This window comes from Rhinichthys klamathensis, unplaced genomic scaffold, assembly GCF_029890125.1.
Source record: "Rhinichthys klamathensis goyatoka isolate OS25496 unplaced genomic scaffold, OSU_Roscu_1.1 h1tg000848l_1, whole genome shotgun sequence".
In the NCBI taxonomy this organism is placed as follows: Eukaryota; Metazoa; Chordata; class Actinopteri; order Cypriniformes; family Leuciscidae; genus Rhinichthys; species Rhinichthys klamathensis.
In genome coordinates, this window is record NW_026607222.1 from 22501 (window position 1) to 40000 (window position 17500).

General features: G+C 45.2%; 1 protein-coding gene across 1 annotated transcript in view; it reads left to right on the forward strand.

The window, feature by feature from the left end:
* nfxl1 (nuclear transcription factor, X-box binding-like 1) overlaps positions 1 to 17500 on the forward strand; it is a 33522-nt gene that overhangs the window by 11802 nt on the left and 4220 nt on the right. Inside the window, exons 8-18 of the mRNA XM_056243812.1 lie at positions 1718 to 1832; positions 2529 to 2653; positions 6414 to 6536; positions 6650 to 6740; positions 10555 to 10675; positions 11259 to 11418; positions 13036 to 13127; positions 13485 to 13506; positions 14153 to 14284; positions 14374 to 14540; positions 14660 to 14729. Coding sequence (XP_056099787.1) covers positions 1718 to 1832; positions 2529 to 2653; positions 6414 to 6536; positions 6650 to 6740; positions 10555 to 10675; positions 11259 to 11418; positions 13036 to 13127; positions 13485 to 13506; positions 14153 to 14284; positions 14374 to 14540; positions 14660 to 14729 — 1218 coding nt within the window. The remainder of the gene's footprint in view (positions 1 to 1717; positions 1833 to 2528; positions 2654 to 6413; positions 6537 to 6649; positions 6741 to 10554; positions 10676 to 11258; positions 11419 to 13035; positions 13128 to 13484; positions 13507 to 14152; positions 14285 to 14373; positions 14541 to 14659; positions 14730 to 17500) is intronic.

The window sequence follows — 17500 nt, forward strand, 5'->3', positions numbered from 1 at the left end:
GCAACCGCTGTCGCGTGTGTGTGTGTGTGCGCGTGTGTGTGCGCGTGTGTGTGTGTGCGTGCGTGTGTGTACGTGTGTGTGTGCGCGTGTGTGTGCGTGTGTGTGTGCGCGTGTGTGCGCGTGTGTGCCGAGTGTGTGTGTGTGCGTGTGTGTGCGCGTGTGTGCGCGTGTGTGTGTGCGTGTGTTTGTTAGGGCTGTCACTTTTGACAAAAATCAAATTCGAACGGATATCGAATATCAAGCAATGTATTAGCAACCCTAACCCTAACCCTATATTCGAATATCTACGAGCCCCCCCCCCCCCCCCCCCCCACCAAAAAACAAACAAAAAAAAACACCGAAACGGAGATCACACATTTATTAACAGTCTGACAGTCATAAACAGGACTCAGGCCTGTCTGAAATTTTTTTTTTTGACTTGATGTTTTAAACAGCAGGTTTTCAACTTAATCTATATGAAGTGCCACTATGCATAGCCAATCACAAAATTAGGCTACATGGGAAAAAACTGAAGCGGAACAGCACGGCACAAACAATAACGTGACAACTTAAACAGCAGCAGGAGTAAGGCCTATATAGCCTAGCCTAATTCATTTCCTAATATTGTTTGCTAGAAACACCAATTTATCATCTTGATCTGGATCAAGTGCGGCTCTCTTTTTATTGACGATGTTCCCCGCGGTGGAGAACACGCGCTCGGAGCGCGCACTGGCACACACAGGTATTTGCGCATCTTTACATAGACCCTTATAATCAGATTGACGGCTCAATCGGACTAAAAAACCTTCATGTAAACACCTTAATCGATCCGATGGTTTACTCCTTTTGTAATCCGATCGAGAGAACATGTAAACACTTGATCGAATTGAAAACCGAAACTAAAAGGACTGCGCATGTGCAATGACGTGTTACGCACGGAGCGAGCTGCTCTTCCTGGTGAATAAAGTGTCATATAAATGAGTGTTCCGTTATTAAAAAATTATCATTTCACTGTGAAGTGAAGCAGGACAACGTCCCACCAGTGCTTGTTTCAGATTCTCATCCACAGACGACTGGTTTTGGGCGCGGGGTTTTACTGCGTGATCAAGCAGCAGCACGGCAAATCATGCTCATCGTCTCCAAATCATGACCAGAGACGGATAAATATTAAGTCTGCTGTTTAAAACAAATAAAGAACCAATAGAGGAGAATAGTTATGCGTGAACAGCGGCATATTCGTGCAGTGTGCGCATGTCAAAAAAATCAATTCCGATTTGAATCTTGTGACATATAACGCGCACATTACTTTATCTATCGTTCATGTAAACACCGTGTTCGGATTCATCAATCGTCCATTTCCAGACACTACTTTTAGATGAGTTGGGGTAGAAATTGTCCGCTCAGGCTGGCCGTTCTGTGCGTTATATCTTCCTTTTTCAAAACAGGGTGGCTATTGGCTATTATTCGCTTGATTTGGTCATGAGCTTACGCTACAATACGTTTAGAGTGCCCGCTACTGGATGAGATGGCAAACAATAAAATAAAAAACAAACGGTCTAATCATAGACTGTAAAAAATGCGCTAAACATGGCACTTTAAAAACCGGTTAGTTTATTTATAGTTCGATTACGGATATTTCACGTCATGTTCGAATGCATATTCGAATATCGAATAAAAAGTGACAGCCCTAGTGTGTGTGTGTGTTTGTGTGTGTGTAACCGCTGTCGTGTGTGTGCAGGTGTGTGGCCGCCTGCTGTCCTGTGGGAATCACACCTGTGAGCGTGTGTGTCACTCCGGTGTGTGTGGAGGGTGTCCTCGTGCTGGGAATCGCTCCTGTTCCTGCGGCAAGACCAGTAAGTTCACACACACACACACACACACACACCTGTGACCTGTGTCATGTGACGCTGCCGTGGACGAACGACAGGAATGTCTGTGAAGAAATCGCAATCGCAAGAAATAGACACAACTGAACAAAGATACGATTTAAATAAACAGTGTTTTAAGATTTTCAGGAACAGAAACTTTTTTTTTACAATTTATTATTAGTTTATTTGTCAGGGACAATGCAGCGCACATTATTACATACATAATTATCACAGTCAAAGCCATAACAATATGTGTAGATGTGTTGCATAAAAGGTTTCTAGCCAATAGGCTAGTCTGCAACCCCAGTCCCTGGTCAGGCCTTTCCAAAATGATAATCCAAATATAAATATAAAAACTACATAGTGTGAGTTACACAATCATGCAGCATATACATTGTATACTAATATATTACATCAACATTTCACAGAATTGTGACCACATTACACACAACAGCACATCACGTAACAACACAAGCCCGCTCGCCTATACCCACCCGATAGAGAGGGCCTGGGCCGCTACAAGCTTATCCCCCTCACCCAGACCCCGCCCCGCGGCCTGAACCCGGCAGCCGCTCGCACCTGCTCCCCACAAAAGCCTGTTATTTAGTTTCTTTATGTAAAAATGGAGCTGAATGTGTTAATGTATTAACAACACAAGTTTGTGTGTGTGTGTGTGTTCAGAGAGTGTGTTGCCGTGTACGGTCGACGTACCCACCTGTGGAGACACCTGTGGGAAGAAACTGGACTGTGGTTTACACACATGCTCAATGCGCTGCCACAGAGCAGCCTGTGAGACCTGCCGACAGGTACAACACACACACACACACACTCTTTCACTCACATCTCATTTTTATGATTTATTTGGAGCTTTTTTTATTTCTAGAGGACCTTAAACGGAGGGACAGAAATCTGCCAGGTTTTATAAAAATGTCTTCATTTGTGTTTGGAAGTTGAACGGAGATCTTATAGGTTTGAAAGGACATGACGGAGAGTAATTAATAACAGAATTTACATTTGTGGGTGAATTATATCTTATTAATACAGTAAGCTGAGCCTTGGGTAAAACTGTATCGCGAATCTTGTTTACGTCAACGATACACATCGTCGCATTTTGATATCGCAATTACTCTATATAACAAGGTATCGTTACACCCCCATTAATAACTGTACATGCCTGAGCGATTCCGTTCATTCTGTGTTCTGTGCTTTCATTCAATCCCATAAATACTGTATGGTCTCATAAGGACGTGCATTTAGTCATCTAGCAGAAGCGTTTATCCAGAGTGTTTAACCCGTTCGTGAAGGCTGTGATCAAAGTGCATTCAGGGTTCCCACGGGTACAAGTTTGTGAATCTGAAAAAACAACTCAAGGCCCTGGAAAGTTTAATAAACACTCACAGATACAGAAGTTTAATAAACACTCACAGATACAGAAGTTTAATAAACACTCACAGATACAGAAGTTTAATAAACACTCACAGATACAGAAGTTTAATAAACACTCACAGATACAGAAGTTTAATAAACACTCACAGATACAGAAGTTTAATAAACACGCACAGATACAGAAGTTTAATAAACACGCACAGATACAGAAGTTTAATAAACACTCACAGATACAGAAGTTTAATAAACACTCACAGATACAGAAGTTTAATAAACACTCACAGATACAGAAGTTTAATAAACACTCACAGATACAGAAGTTTAATAAACACTCACAGATACAGAAGTTTAATAAACACTCACAGATACAGAAGTTTAATAAACACTCACAGATACAGAAGTTTAATAAACACTCACAGATACAGAAGTTTAATAAACACGCACAGATACAGAAGTTTAATAAACGCGCACAGATACAGAAGTTTAATAAACACACACAGATACAGAAGTTTAATAAACACTCACAGATACAGAAGTTTAATAAACACGCACAGATACAGAAGTTTAATAAACACTCACAGATACAGAAGTTTAATAAACACTCACAGATACAGAAGTTTAATAAACACTCACAGATACAGAAGTTTAATAAACACTCACAGATACAGAAGTTTAATAAACACTCACAGATACAGAAGTTTAATAAACACTCACAGATACAGAAGTTTAATAAACACTCACAGATACAGAAGTTTAATAAACACTCACAGATACAGAAGTTTAATAAACACTCACAGATACAGAAGTTTAATAAACACTCACAGATGCAGAAGTTTAATAAACACTCACAGATACAGAAGTTTAATAAACACTCACAGATACAGAAGTTTAATAAACACTCACAGATACAGAAGTTTAATAAACACTCACAGATACAGAAGTTTAATAAACACTCACAGATACAGAAGTTTAATAAACACTCACAGATACAGAAGTTTAATAAACACTCACAGATGCAGAAGTTTAATAAACACTCACAGATACAGAAGTTTAATAAACACTCACAGATACAGAAGTTTAATAAACACTCACAGATACAGAAGTTTAATAAACACTCACAGATACAGAAGTTTAATAAACACTCACAGATACAGAAGTTTAATAAACACTCACAGATACAGAAGTTTAATAAACACTCACAGATAATAACTCACAGATACAGAAGTTTAATAAACACTCACAGATACAATACTTCTGCATCTGTCAGAAGTTTAATAAACACTCACAGATGCAGAAGTTTAATAAACACTCACAGATACAGAAGTTTAATAAACACTCACAGATGCAGAAGTTTAATAAACACTCACAGATACAGAAGTTTAATAAACACTCACAGATACAGAAGTTTAATAAACACGCACAGATACAGAAGTTTAATAAACACTCACAGATACAGAAGTTTAATAAACACTCACAGATGCAGAAGTTTAATAAACACTCACAGATACAGAAGTTTAATAAACACTCACAGATACAGAAGTTTAATAAACACGCACAGATACAGAAGTTTAATAAACACTCACAGATACAGAAGTTTAATAAACACTCACAGATACAGAAGTTTAATAAACGCGCACAGATGCAGAAGTTTAATAAACACTCACAGATGCAGAAGTTTAATAAACACGCACAGATACAGAAGTTTAATAAACACTCACAGATACAGAAGTTTAATAAACACTCACAGATACAGAAGTTTAATAAACACTCACAGATACAGAAGTTTAATAAACACTCACAGATACAGAAGTTTAATAAACACTCACAGATACAGAAGTTTAATAAACACTCACAGATACAGAAGTTTAATAAACACTCACAGATACAGAAGTTTAATAAACACTCACAGATACAGAAGTTTAATAAACACTCACAGATACAGAAGTTTAATAAACACTCACAGATACAGAAGTTTAATAAACACTCACAGATACAGAAGTTTAATAAACACTCACAGATACAGAAGTTTAATAAACGCTCACAGATACAGAAGTTTAATAAACACTCACAGATACAGAAGTTTAATAAACACTCACAGATACAGAAGTTTAATAAACACTCACAGATACAGAAGTTTAATAAACTTCTGTATAATAAACAGAAGTTTAATAAACACTCACAGATACAGAAGTTTAATAAACACTCACAGATACAGGTTCTTGAAAGTGCTTGAATTTATTTGCTTAGAAGTTTTCTGGAAAAAATCCCATATTCCCTCCGCTCCGCTAATGTGTTATTCCGCCAGCACATCGTGGCCTATGCGCACTAGCTTGCTTGATTTGCGTTAGTTACACGGATGTACACGTTACGTTAACTGTTTCCCGCATGAGGTGCTTTGTGTTGTACGTTGCCATGACGTTCACGCGCGCGCGAAACTACTACGATGGCACCTCAACGTTCATGGTTTCATAAGTTTTCAAAAGTTAATATCAGATCATTTTAGAATACAGTTTAGGATGTACCGAATATTCTTCAGGGTTATGCAAAACAGAAATACGACAAATAGAATATCAGATCTCTGTCATATGGCCAAAAATAAATGCAAAAAAAGAAGCTTTTTTGCATAGCTGTGTTTGACGTATGAAAACTGTAACGATGTATCTTGTATCTGACGCGATGTGACCTCGCTCTCACTTGAAGTGTGTCCCCACATTAAGTGCTTGAATTTGAGGGTATTGGACCTGCAGAATCCTGGAAAGGTCCTTGAATGTGAAGTTAACCGAGGCGTGGGAACCCAGTGCATTACAGAGTAACCGAGAGAGTGAAGGCTGCAACGGTGTTGCTCGATCACTGACCGCTAACGCAAATGAGCTCATTAGGAAGATACGGCTTTCAATTGTGTGTTATTGTCTTGTAAACAGACAATAAAAAAAGACAAAGCCTTCTGCTATTATTAGGTGTATTAACACCTTCTCCACCTCCTCTCTGTCGAAACAATAAAGTGTTCCAGGGTTGGTCCCGGTAATGTTAATAGACTCTGATAACGGGATGGAATTTCTGGCATTCCAGCCCCGGTTTCCATTCACACTGATGGGAATTTAACAGCAGTTTCCCAGAATCAGAGCTCAGTGCTACTGATTACAGGGGCATTAACCTGTGTGTGTGTGTGTGTGCACGCAGGAGGTGGAGAAGACGTGTCGCTGTGGCCGCTACACCAAACTCTTGCCCTGTCATAAAGAATATCTCTGTGAGTCCAAGTGCAACAAGACTCGGACCTGCAGCCGACACCAGTGCAAGAGAAAGGTTTGTGTAACACTCACACACACATTCCACTCAGATCGCTTTGACACACATGAGTGCCACTTGTGCCTCACACACCTCTGTGTCGCTGATAGCGCGTGTGTGTGTGTGTCCAGTGTTGTCCGGGGAACTGCCCGGCGTGTGACATGAGCTGCGGGCGAATGCTGGGCTGCAGGAACCACAGATGCCCGTCTGTGTGCCACCAAGGTGAACACTTACACACACACTCATGAACACACACAGACCTTTACACACACTTGGCACTGTTGCCTTGGCTTTTGGCTGCTTAGTTGGGGACATTTAATATTCAACTATATTATTGATCTGCCTTACTTCAGGTGGACGATGACGCAATTTTTTTTTAGAAACAAACTTGTTGTATTATTTTCATGTATTATTTTCACCCTGTTCGTACAGTTCTCGCCCACTCAAGGAGCTAACGTGGAGATTTAGGGTGTCTTTCCCGTTGGAGCTAGGGGCGTTTCCCCGTATGAGCTTCTCCCCGTATGAGCGTCTCCCCGTAGGAGCGTCTCCCAGTAGGAGCGTCTCCCCGTATGAGCGTCTCCCCGTAGGAGCGTCTCCCCGTATGAGCGTCTCCCCGTAGGAGCGTCTCCCCGTATGAGCGTCTCCCCGTATGAGCGTCTCCCCGTAGGAGCGTCTCGCCGTAGGAGCGTCTCCCCGTAGGAGCGTCTCCCCGTATGAGCTTCTCCCCGTATGAGCGTCTCCCCGTAGGAGCGTCTCCCAGTAGGAGCGTCTCCCCGTAGGAGCGTCTTCCCGTAGGAGCGTCTCCCCGTATGAGCGTCTCCCCGTATGAGCGTCTCCCCGTATGAGCGTCTCCCCGTAGGAGCGTCTCGCCGTAGGAGCGTCTCCCCGTAGGAGCGTCTCGCCGTATGAGCGTCTCGCCGTATGAGCGTCTCCCCGTAGGAGCGTTTCCCGTAGGATCGTCTCCCCGTATGAGCGTCTCCCCGTAGGAGCGTTTCCCGTAGGATCGTCTCCCCGTATGAGCGTCTCCCCGTATGAGCGTCTCCCCGTAGGAGCGTCTCGCCGTATGAGCGTCTCCCCGTAGGAGCGTCTTCCCGTAGGAGCGTCTCCCCGTATGAGCGTCTCCCCGTATGAGCGTCTCCCCGTATGAGCGTCTCCCCGTAGGAGCGTCTCGCCGTATGAGCGTCTCCCCGTAGGATCGTCTCCCCGTATGAGCGTTTCCCGTAGGATCGTCTCCCCGTATGAGCGTCTCCCCGTATGAGCGTCTCCCCGTAGGAGCGTCTCGCCGTATGAGCGTCTCCCCGTAGGAGCGTCTTCCCGTAGGAGCGTCTCCCCGTATGAGCGTCTCCCCGTATGAGCGTCTCCCCGTATGAGCGTCTCCCCGTAGGAGCGTCTCGCCGTATGAGCGTCTCCCCGTAGGAGCGTCTCGCCGTATGAGCGTCTCCCCGTATGAGCGTCTCCCCGTAGGAGCGTTTCCCGTAGGAGCGTCTCCCCGTATGAGCGTCTCCCCGTATGAGCGTCTCCCCGTAGGAGCGTCTCGCCGTATGAGCGTCTCCCCGTATGAGCGTCTCCCCGTAGGAGCGTCTCGCCGTATGAGCGTCTCCCCGTAGGATCGTCTCCCCGTATGAGCGTCTCCCCGTATGAGCGTCTCGCCATAGGAGCGTCTCCCCGTAGGATCGTCTCCCCGTATGAGCGTCTCCCCGTATGAGCGTCTCCCCGTATGAGCGTCTCCCCGTAGGATCGTCTCCCCGTATGAGCGTCTCCCCGTATGAGCGTCTCCCCGTATGAGCGTCTCCCCGTATGAGCGTCTCCCCGTAGGATCGTCTCCCCGTATGAGCGTCTCTCCGTAGGAGCGTCTCCCCATAGGAGCGTCTCCCCGTATTAGAAGCGTCTCCCCGTATTAGGAGCGTCTCCCCGTATTAGGAGCGTCTCCCCGTATTAGGAGCGTCTCCCCGTATTAGGAGCGTCTCCCCGTATTAGGAGCGTCTCCCCATAGGAGCGTCTCCCCGTATTAGGAGCGTCTCCCCGTATTAGGAGCGTCTCCCCATAGGAGCGTCTCCCCGTATTAGGAGCGTCTCCCCATAGGAGCGTCTCCCCATAGGAGCGTCTCCCCATAGGAGCGTCTCCCCGTATTAGGAGCGTCTCCCCATAGGAGCGTCTCCCCATAGGAGCGTCTCCCCGTATTAGGAGCGTCTCCCCGTATTAGGAGCGTCTCCCCATAGGAGCGTCTCCCCATAGGAGCGTCTCCCCGTAGGAGCGTCTCCCCATAGGAGCGTCTCCCCATAGGAGCGTCTCCCCATAGGAGCGTCTCCCCGTATTAGGAGCGTCTCCCCATAGGAGCGTCTCCCCATAGGAGCGTCTCCCCGTAGAAGCGTTTCCCGTGTCCGAGGCGATCGGGAGAGTTTTCTGTCAGTCTGGTGTGAGAGCAACGGAAACTTGACCGATTGTTTGATTGGCTCTTGTTTTTGAGCAGAAGCGCTTCCTGTCTGCTGGTTATCAGAGTCCAGTTCATCTACATAAACTGACCTTTCCTCAGAACAGAAGTGTGTGATTGTGGGAAAGGTAATGGAGTATAGAGGTTATCTCACACCCATGGATTCTTCACTGATGCCTCGCTCTCGTTCACCTGCTATGTGCCAAATGCAAATGTGTGTCTGAAACAACAATGTTATCCGGCAGACGCCTGTTATCTCGGCCTGCGGGTTTGATCTCCAAATGTCAGGCAGCGAGAGTGTGTGCGACTGCTGGAATAGTGTTTCGAGGCCGGCCTGAATTCATCAAGCGTTTCTTAGTAAAGCCACATCATGTCTTCACTAAACAAAAGTTGCGCCTCCACTGCATGAACACACAGATCCCGTCTGATCAATGCAAATAATGAGAAGAGCTGGAAAGATTTGAGAAATTAATCACTGGCTGCGTTTACATGCACAACTTTTGTTTCAATCGGACTGAATTCATTCATTCCAACTGATGAATTGATGAATCTGAGCGCAGTGTTTACGTGAACGCTGAACATGTGATCGGGGTGATGTGTGTGTTTATATGTCACACGCTTCAAATCGGAATATATTTTTTGACATGCGCTCACTGCACGAATATACAGAGAGTCTGAAGCCAGCATTGGTGGCCGTCGTCCTGCTCCACTTCACACACACAGAGAACGGAGGATTATAGGATGACGGGAAACTCATTTATACGACTGTTTATTCAACAGGAGAACAGCTCGTCCGCATGTCATTGCGCTATTTCTACGTCATTACGCTATTTCTACGTCATTACGCTATTTCTACGTCATTGCGCTATTTCTACGTCATTGCGCTATTTCTACGTCATTATGCTATTTCTACGTAATTACGCTATTTCTACGTCATTGCGCTGTCTTTGTCATTTGCGCTATTTCTACGTCATTGCGCTATTATTTCTACGTCATTGCGCTATTTCTATGCCATTGCGCTATTTCTAACTCATTACGCTATTTCTACTTCATTGCGCTATTTCTACGTCATTGCGCTATTTCTACGTCATTACGCTATTTCTACGTCATTACGCTGTTTCTACGTCATTACGCTATTTCTACGTCATTGCGCTATTTCTACGTCATTGCGCTGTTTCTACGTCATTACGCTATTTCTACGTCATTGCGCTGTTTCTACGTCATTACGCTATTTCTACGTCATTACGCTGTTTCTACGTCATTACGCTATTTCTACGTCATTGCGCTATTTCTACGTCATTTCGCTGTTTCTACGTCATTACGCGTTTTCTACGTCATTGCGCTGTTTCTACGTCATTACGCTATTTCTACGTCATTACGCTATTTCTACGTCATTACGTTATTTCTACGTCATTATGCTATTTCTACGGCATTACGCTATTTCTACATCATTACGTTATTTCTACATCATTGCGCTATTTCTACGTCATTGCGCTATTTCAACATCATTGCGCTATTTCTACGTCATTCCATGACTAACGGATGATTTGGTTGCATGTGAACGTAGCCAGTGTGTGTGTGTGTGTGTGTGTGTGTGTGTCTCAGGCAGCTGTTACCCGTGCCCTGAGATGGTTGAGGTCCGGTGTGACTGCGGCTCTACGGTGATCTCTGTGCCGTGTGGACGAGAGAGAAGCACGAAACCTCCTCGCTGTAAGGAGCTGTGCAGGTACACACACACACACACACACACGTCCTACTGACTTCTGTTCTGTTGGATAATCATATGAAGGCTTTATTAGTTGCTAGCTGTGTAACAATACCCTCGTGTCACGAATCGATACTGAACTCACGATACCATATTATTGCGATACACCAAGACAAATGATAAAAGGTTAAGTTGATTAAAATGCTAAATTTGATATTATATTGTGTGTGTAAAAGAATAGGATGGACTTGGTGCTGAAACCCAAAGCACAGGACAATAGAGACACCAGAATAACAATATCCATGATTCTGAAGCTGAAAATATGCTTGATCTCTGTCACTGACTAGATATATTTAAAATAATGTCGGCCACTTTTTACTGGTAATAAGATATTTGGCCCCCACAAATATTCCCCCATTGCAATATTATACATTATATTCAACATTATATATAGTAGTGTAATGTAGTACTGACACTAAAACTTTAAAAACTTGAATTTTTTCTCTCACAGTAATTTTTATTTTGGGTGAACTATCCACAATACAACACATTTCTTCAGTTGTGATACATGGTTGCGCCCGTCTGTGCTGCTGCTGTTGTGTAGGAAGCCTGCGCTGTGCCATCACGGGTCCCTGCAGGAGCACCGCTGCCACGCCGGCCCGTGTCCTCCCTGTGCGCTGGCGTGCCGGCGCCCGAGACCCGGCTGTGCCCACCTGTGCCCGACCCCGTGCCACGACCAGGTGCTGGTCAAAGCTGCGGACCGGGTACGAGCTTCAGCGAACACACACTCCTCTCACACAACACTGCCTGAAGCGCTGGCCACTAGGATAGGATGGGTGAGACAGCCGGTGTTCAGTTCACACACTCTGCTGCGCTACACAAGCGATGATGTACACACAGCCGATTGTTATCTCAGAATAAACCCGACAGGGTGATCAGGATCAGGTCTTCATCAGGCTGAAGGGGTTTATTCTGAGATCACACACACACACACACACACACACACACACACACACACACACACACACAGACACACACACACACACACACCTGAAGGGGTTTATTCTGAGATCACACACGCACACACACACGCACACACACACACACACACACACACACACCTGAAGGGGTTTAGCGCTTCAGGGCCAGAATAGGTTGGGCAAGATACCCGTTTTTCAATTCTCATACTCTATGCGTTACTTAATAATCAGGGTTTGAAATTAACTAGATTTTTAAGTTACCGGCCATTCAGAACTTCTACTAGCCGAAAAAGATAAGAAATGAACCAGATTAACTACGTCACAGCTTATATATATTATAACATTTTGATTTCATACATTCATTTCTTATTCAAACTAAATCCTGTCCTCCAGCATCTCCTCTTCCTCTCCCTCTTCCTCTTCCTCTTCCTCTTCCTCTCCCTCTCCCTCTTCCTCTTCCTCTCCCTCTTCCTCTCCCTCTTCCTCTTCCTCTTCCTCTCCCTCTTCCTCTCCCTCTCCCTCTTCCTCTCCCTCTTCCTCTTCCTCTTCCTCTCCCTCTCCCTCTTCCTCTTCCTCTCCCTCTTCCTCTCCCTCTTCCTCTTCCTCTTCCTCTTCCTCTTCCTCTTCCTCTTCCTCTCCCTCTCCCTCTTCCTCTCCCTCTTCCTCTCCCTCTTCCTCTTCCTCTCCCTCTTCCTCTCCCTCTTCCTCTCCCTCTTCCTCTCCCTCTTCCTCTTCCTCTCCCTCTCCTTCTTCCTCTTCCTCTTCCTCTTCCTCTCCCTCTTCCTCTCCCTCTTCCTCTCCCTCTTCCTCTTCCTCTCCCTCTTCCTCTTCCTCTTCCCCAAACATGTGTTTAGTTGCACAGATCAGTACAGGACACAGAACATCAGAAACATGTCGGATGCTGGATCATAACTGTGTGTTTTCTGTTCACCAAACGCTTTTTAATCTCCGCTATTGCTTCAATATTAATGAACAAGCGCGCCGCTATTGGTGTGTAGTGACGAGTGTGTTCAAGTGAGCAGATATGAGCAGATTCTGTGTAATACGCTGTGTTTAATATATCATGACTCACGAGTATTTGTGCTAAATCTGCACTGGTTTGTCTCACACGAACTTCCCAGCAAAGTGAGTAAACATTATAAGTTAATCGCCACATTGGCTCGTGATTGACTGCGTTTCCCGCCACTGCTGATTGTTACCCGCGTTTGCCGAGTGTTCATTTCAAATTAATAAAAAACCACTGGCAGGGAAAGAGTTTAAGAATTCTGTCTACTTGTATTTCAGTTTTTGTTGTGAAACCTCAGTTTCAGTCTAGAATGGTCGAATCTCACGGCTGAATCTGGTGTGTGTGTGTGTGTGTGTGTGTGTGTGTGTGTGTGTGTGTGTGTGTGTGTGTTTCAGGCTCTGCTGGCGGGTCCGTGGGAGAAGCCCTCGACTCCTGCGTTTGTGCAAAAGGCTCTTCCGTGTCCGCCCTGCCTGGTGCCCATACCGACGTGAGGAACACACACACACACACACACACACACACACACACACACACACACACACTCACTCACTCACTGCAGGCTTCACTGCGGTGTGTTTGTAGGAATGCTGGGAAAGCATGTGTGTGTTGTAGGGATTTGAGCACATATGGCTAACACACTCTGGTCCATCGCAGCCAAAGAGTGTGTGTATTTATGTGTGTAATTCAAACATTCTTTAAAATGGTGATTTACAGTAATTATATGTGTGTGTGTTTGAGTGTGTCTTTTAAGTTAGTCCAACTAAATTAGATGATGTCATTGTGTGTCCTGCTGCTGGATCAGGAGTGTAAATGAAAACATCTTGTGTTTTGTGTTTCTCTACAGAGCCTGTCTGGGAAAACATGAGGTACACACACACACACACACACACACACAGACATACAAAAACACACGCATACAAAAACGCACACACATACAACAACACACAAAATCCCACACTCAATCACACACACAACTCACACACACACACAACTCACTCACACACACATGCACACACGCACATACAAAAACGCACACACATACAACACACACACAAGCCCACACTCAATCACACACACAACTCACACACACACACACAACTCACTCACACACACATGCACACACGTACATACAAAAACGCACACACATACAACACACACACAAGCCCACACTCAATCACACACACACACAAGCCCACACTCAATAACACACACACACAAGCCCACACTCAATCACACACACACACACACACACAACTCTCACACATACACACACACACACGCACACATACAAAAACACAAACAAGCACACACTCACTCACACACACACACACACACACACACACACACACACACACACACTCTCACACACACATTAAATGACTTGTATCATGACGCAAGACTTTGATCGTTTGGTTACGAATGATTAACATCTGCAGGAGGTCTGGAATCGTGTGTGTGTGTGTGTGTGTGTGTGTGTGTGTGTGTGTGTGTGTGTGTGTGTGTGTGTTGCAGGTGAGTCCGGTCCCGTGTCACGCTCGAGGGCCGTTCTCCTGTGGTCGGCCATGTGGGCGGAGTCTAGCATGCGGGAACCACACCTGCAGTTTAGAGTGCCATCATGTGACCTCAGAGTCAGATAACGCTAAGGTAGGTCACATGACTCTCTGACCCTGATGCCACGGGTTCTGTCATCAGGATGAGCTGGTTTCATCGTGTGTGTGTGTGTGTGTGTGTAGGCCGGTCCGGAGTGTGTGCAGTGTGAGGAGGGGTGTTCTAAGCCCCGCCCCTCGGGCTGCCCCCACCCCTGTGCCCTGCCCTGTCACCATGGCAACTGCCCGCCCTGTGTGCTAATGGTGCGCCAGCGCTGCCACTGCAGGATCTCTAACCTGTACATCGAGTGTGTGTGAGTGACACGCCTCAGTCATGACGATACACACACACACGTGTCTGTCAGTGGGAGTTACTTCTCAATAATATTGCTTATTTAATGTGTGCAATGATGATTGTGTGGATGTTTTGTAGGAAGTTCACGACTGCTGATAAACAGAGCAAACAGCTGCTGACCTCCTGCCAGAACCAGTGTCCCAAACAGGTGTGTGTGAGTGAGTGACACGGCTTAAAGTATTCCGGCTTGAGGGCAGGTCCGGCCTCCGGCGCAGGCAAAATGTATTAATCGGGCTGCAAATTACAGTCGGAGGCACTTTCGGCGCGGACGCGCTTGGAAAAACGAGTGTGCCGCTTCCATTATGAGCGCGCATTCCGCACGGCTACATTTGAAACTGGGAACTTGAATGCGGTTTAATATTTTCGAGTCAAGTGATTTCACCTACCAATCATATGAGAGGAGCGCAGCTCTAACTAACGTCAGAAGCAGAGCAGGGCGGGTCCTGGCAGCAGTGTGATTGAGGCCCATCCCTCACGTTAGCGTCGTCGGTGAAAGCATGGAGCGCGGAACTCCAGAAACAACATCAGACCTGACTTTAATGTCATCATGGATGGAAAGAAAGAAAGGAGATGTGAGTTGGTTGATTTCGTAAATTAGCTCAGGTCAGCATAATCATATTTTCTGTCTACACCTTTTGATGTTAGCCTTATGTTGACTGGGCTAACATTAACTTACACTGCTGCTAGGTAACTTCAGACTGTTAGTTCAATATTTAATGTAGAACATTCTGTGTAGCTTACTAAAAAAACACATTATGTGTAGGCCGACCATGAAAACGAGTCCACTTTAAACCGCTTCATTTTCTGTCAGCAATGTATGACAAGTAAAGTTAGTGCTGTCAACGTTAACGTATGCGATTTCTTCTTTTTTTTTGTCCAGCTTTAATGTTTTAAAATATTTAACACAATTAACGCTGCATCCATTCTTTGTCATTCTTTAGCTAGGGTTATGATCACGCTCTTATTATTTATTAGTTTGTCCACCAAATGCTTTAAACCATTAATGTCCGACAAGACAAACGAGAACGCACTTCAGTAAATCTCCTCCTCACACACACACACACACACACGAGGCACAAAAAGTCGCGAACCAGTATCGAATTCTCTTTCGCGCTTGAACGAACAACAACACACACATTTATGCCAAAATGTCCGTTTTGTCGAGTATCCTCACAAGAATCAATCGTTATTAACCTTAAATGAGTTAAATAAAATCTTAAATGGAAGTAAAGAGTAGTGAGAGACTGAGACACGTGAGATCCAGTCACCAGCTGTAGATCTTAAAGTGACAGTAGCCGCTAATTCTGTCTGTCAGTAAAGTTAACCAAAGAACAGAGGGAACAGAGAAAACTACTAACTACTCTTTGACTAAAGAACGCTTGTAGCTTTAATAAGGATTAATCTAATTTAATTTATAATTTATGCATTGCGGACTATTTTATAACCCTAAAATTGTGGGGGAAAGAATTTTCATCGAGACATCATTAGCTATATTAATATCAGTGATACTGGCCTTCATTAATAAAAAGATGCCATAAATGGTTCCATTTGAAGATACGTCTGTGCAGTCGGTGAGTGATTGAGTGAGTGAGTGAGTCGGTGAGGGATTGAGTGAGTGAGTGAGTGAGTGAGTCGGTGAGGGATTGAGTGAGTCAGTGAGTGATTGAGTCGGTTGAGTCGGTGAGTGATTGAGTGAGTGAGTGAGTGAGTGAGTGAGTCGGTGAGGGATTGAGTGAGTCAGTGAGTGATTGAGTGAGTGATTGAGTGAGTGAGTGAGTCGGTGAGGGATTGAGTGAGTCAGTGAGTGATTGAGTCGGTTGAGTCGGTGAGTGATTGAGTCGGTTGAGTCGGTGTGTGAGTGAGTGAGTGAGTGATTGAGTGAGTGAGTGAGTCGGTGAGGGATTGAGTGAGTCAGTGAGTGATTGAGTCGGTTGAGTCGGTGAGTGATTGAGTCGGTTGAGTCGGTGTGTGAGTGAGTGAGTGATTGAGTGAGTGAGTGAGTCGGTGAGGGATTGAGTGAGTCAGTGAGTGATTGAGTCGGTTGAGTCGGTGAGTGATTGAGTCGGTTGAGTCGGTGAGTGATTGAGTCGGTTGAGTCGGTGAGTGATTGAGTGAGTGAGTGAGTCAGTGAGTGATTGAGTGAGTCAGTGAGTGATTGAGTCGGTTGAGTCGTGAGTGATTGAGTCGGTGAGTGATTGAGTGAGTCAGTGAGTGATTGAGTCGGTTGAGTCGGTGAGTGATTGAGTCGGTGAGTGATTGAGTGAGTCAGTGAGTGATTGAGTCGGTTGAGTCGGTGAGTGATTGAGTCGGTGAGTGATTGAGTGAGTCAGTGAGTGATTCAGTCGGTGAGTGATTGAGTGAGTCGGTGAGTGGTTGAGTCGGTGTGTGTGAGTGATTGAGTCGGTGAGTGATTGAGTCGGTGAGTGATTGAGTGAGTCAGTGAGTGATTGAGTCGGTTGAGTCGGTGAGTGAGTCGGTGAGTGATTGAGTGAGTCAGTGAGTGATTGAGTCGGTGAGTGATTGAGTCGGTGAGTGATTGAGTGAGTCAGTGAGTGAGTCAGTGAGTGATTCAGTCGGTGAGTGATTGAGTGAGTCGGTGAGTGATTGAGTGAGTCAGTGAGTGATTGAGTCGGTGAGTGATTGAGTGAGTCGGTGAGTGGTTGATTCGGTGTGTGAGTGAGTGATTGGGTCGGTGAGTGAGTGATTGGGTCGGTGAGTGATTGAGTGAGTCGGTGAGTGATTGAGTCGGTGAGTGATTGAGTGAGTCAGTGAGTGATTGAGTCGGTGAGTGATTGAGTCGGTGAGTGAGTGATTGAGTCGGTGAGTGATTGAGTGAGTGAGTGAGTCGGTGAGTGATTCAGTGATTCAGTGAGTGAGTGATTGAGTGAGTGAGTCGGTGAGTGATTGAGTGAGTCAGTG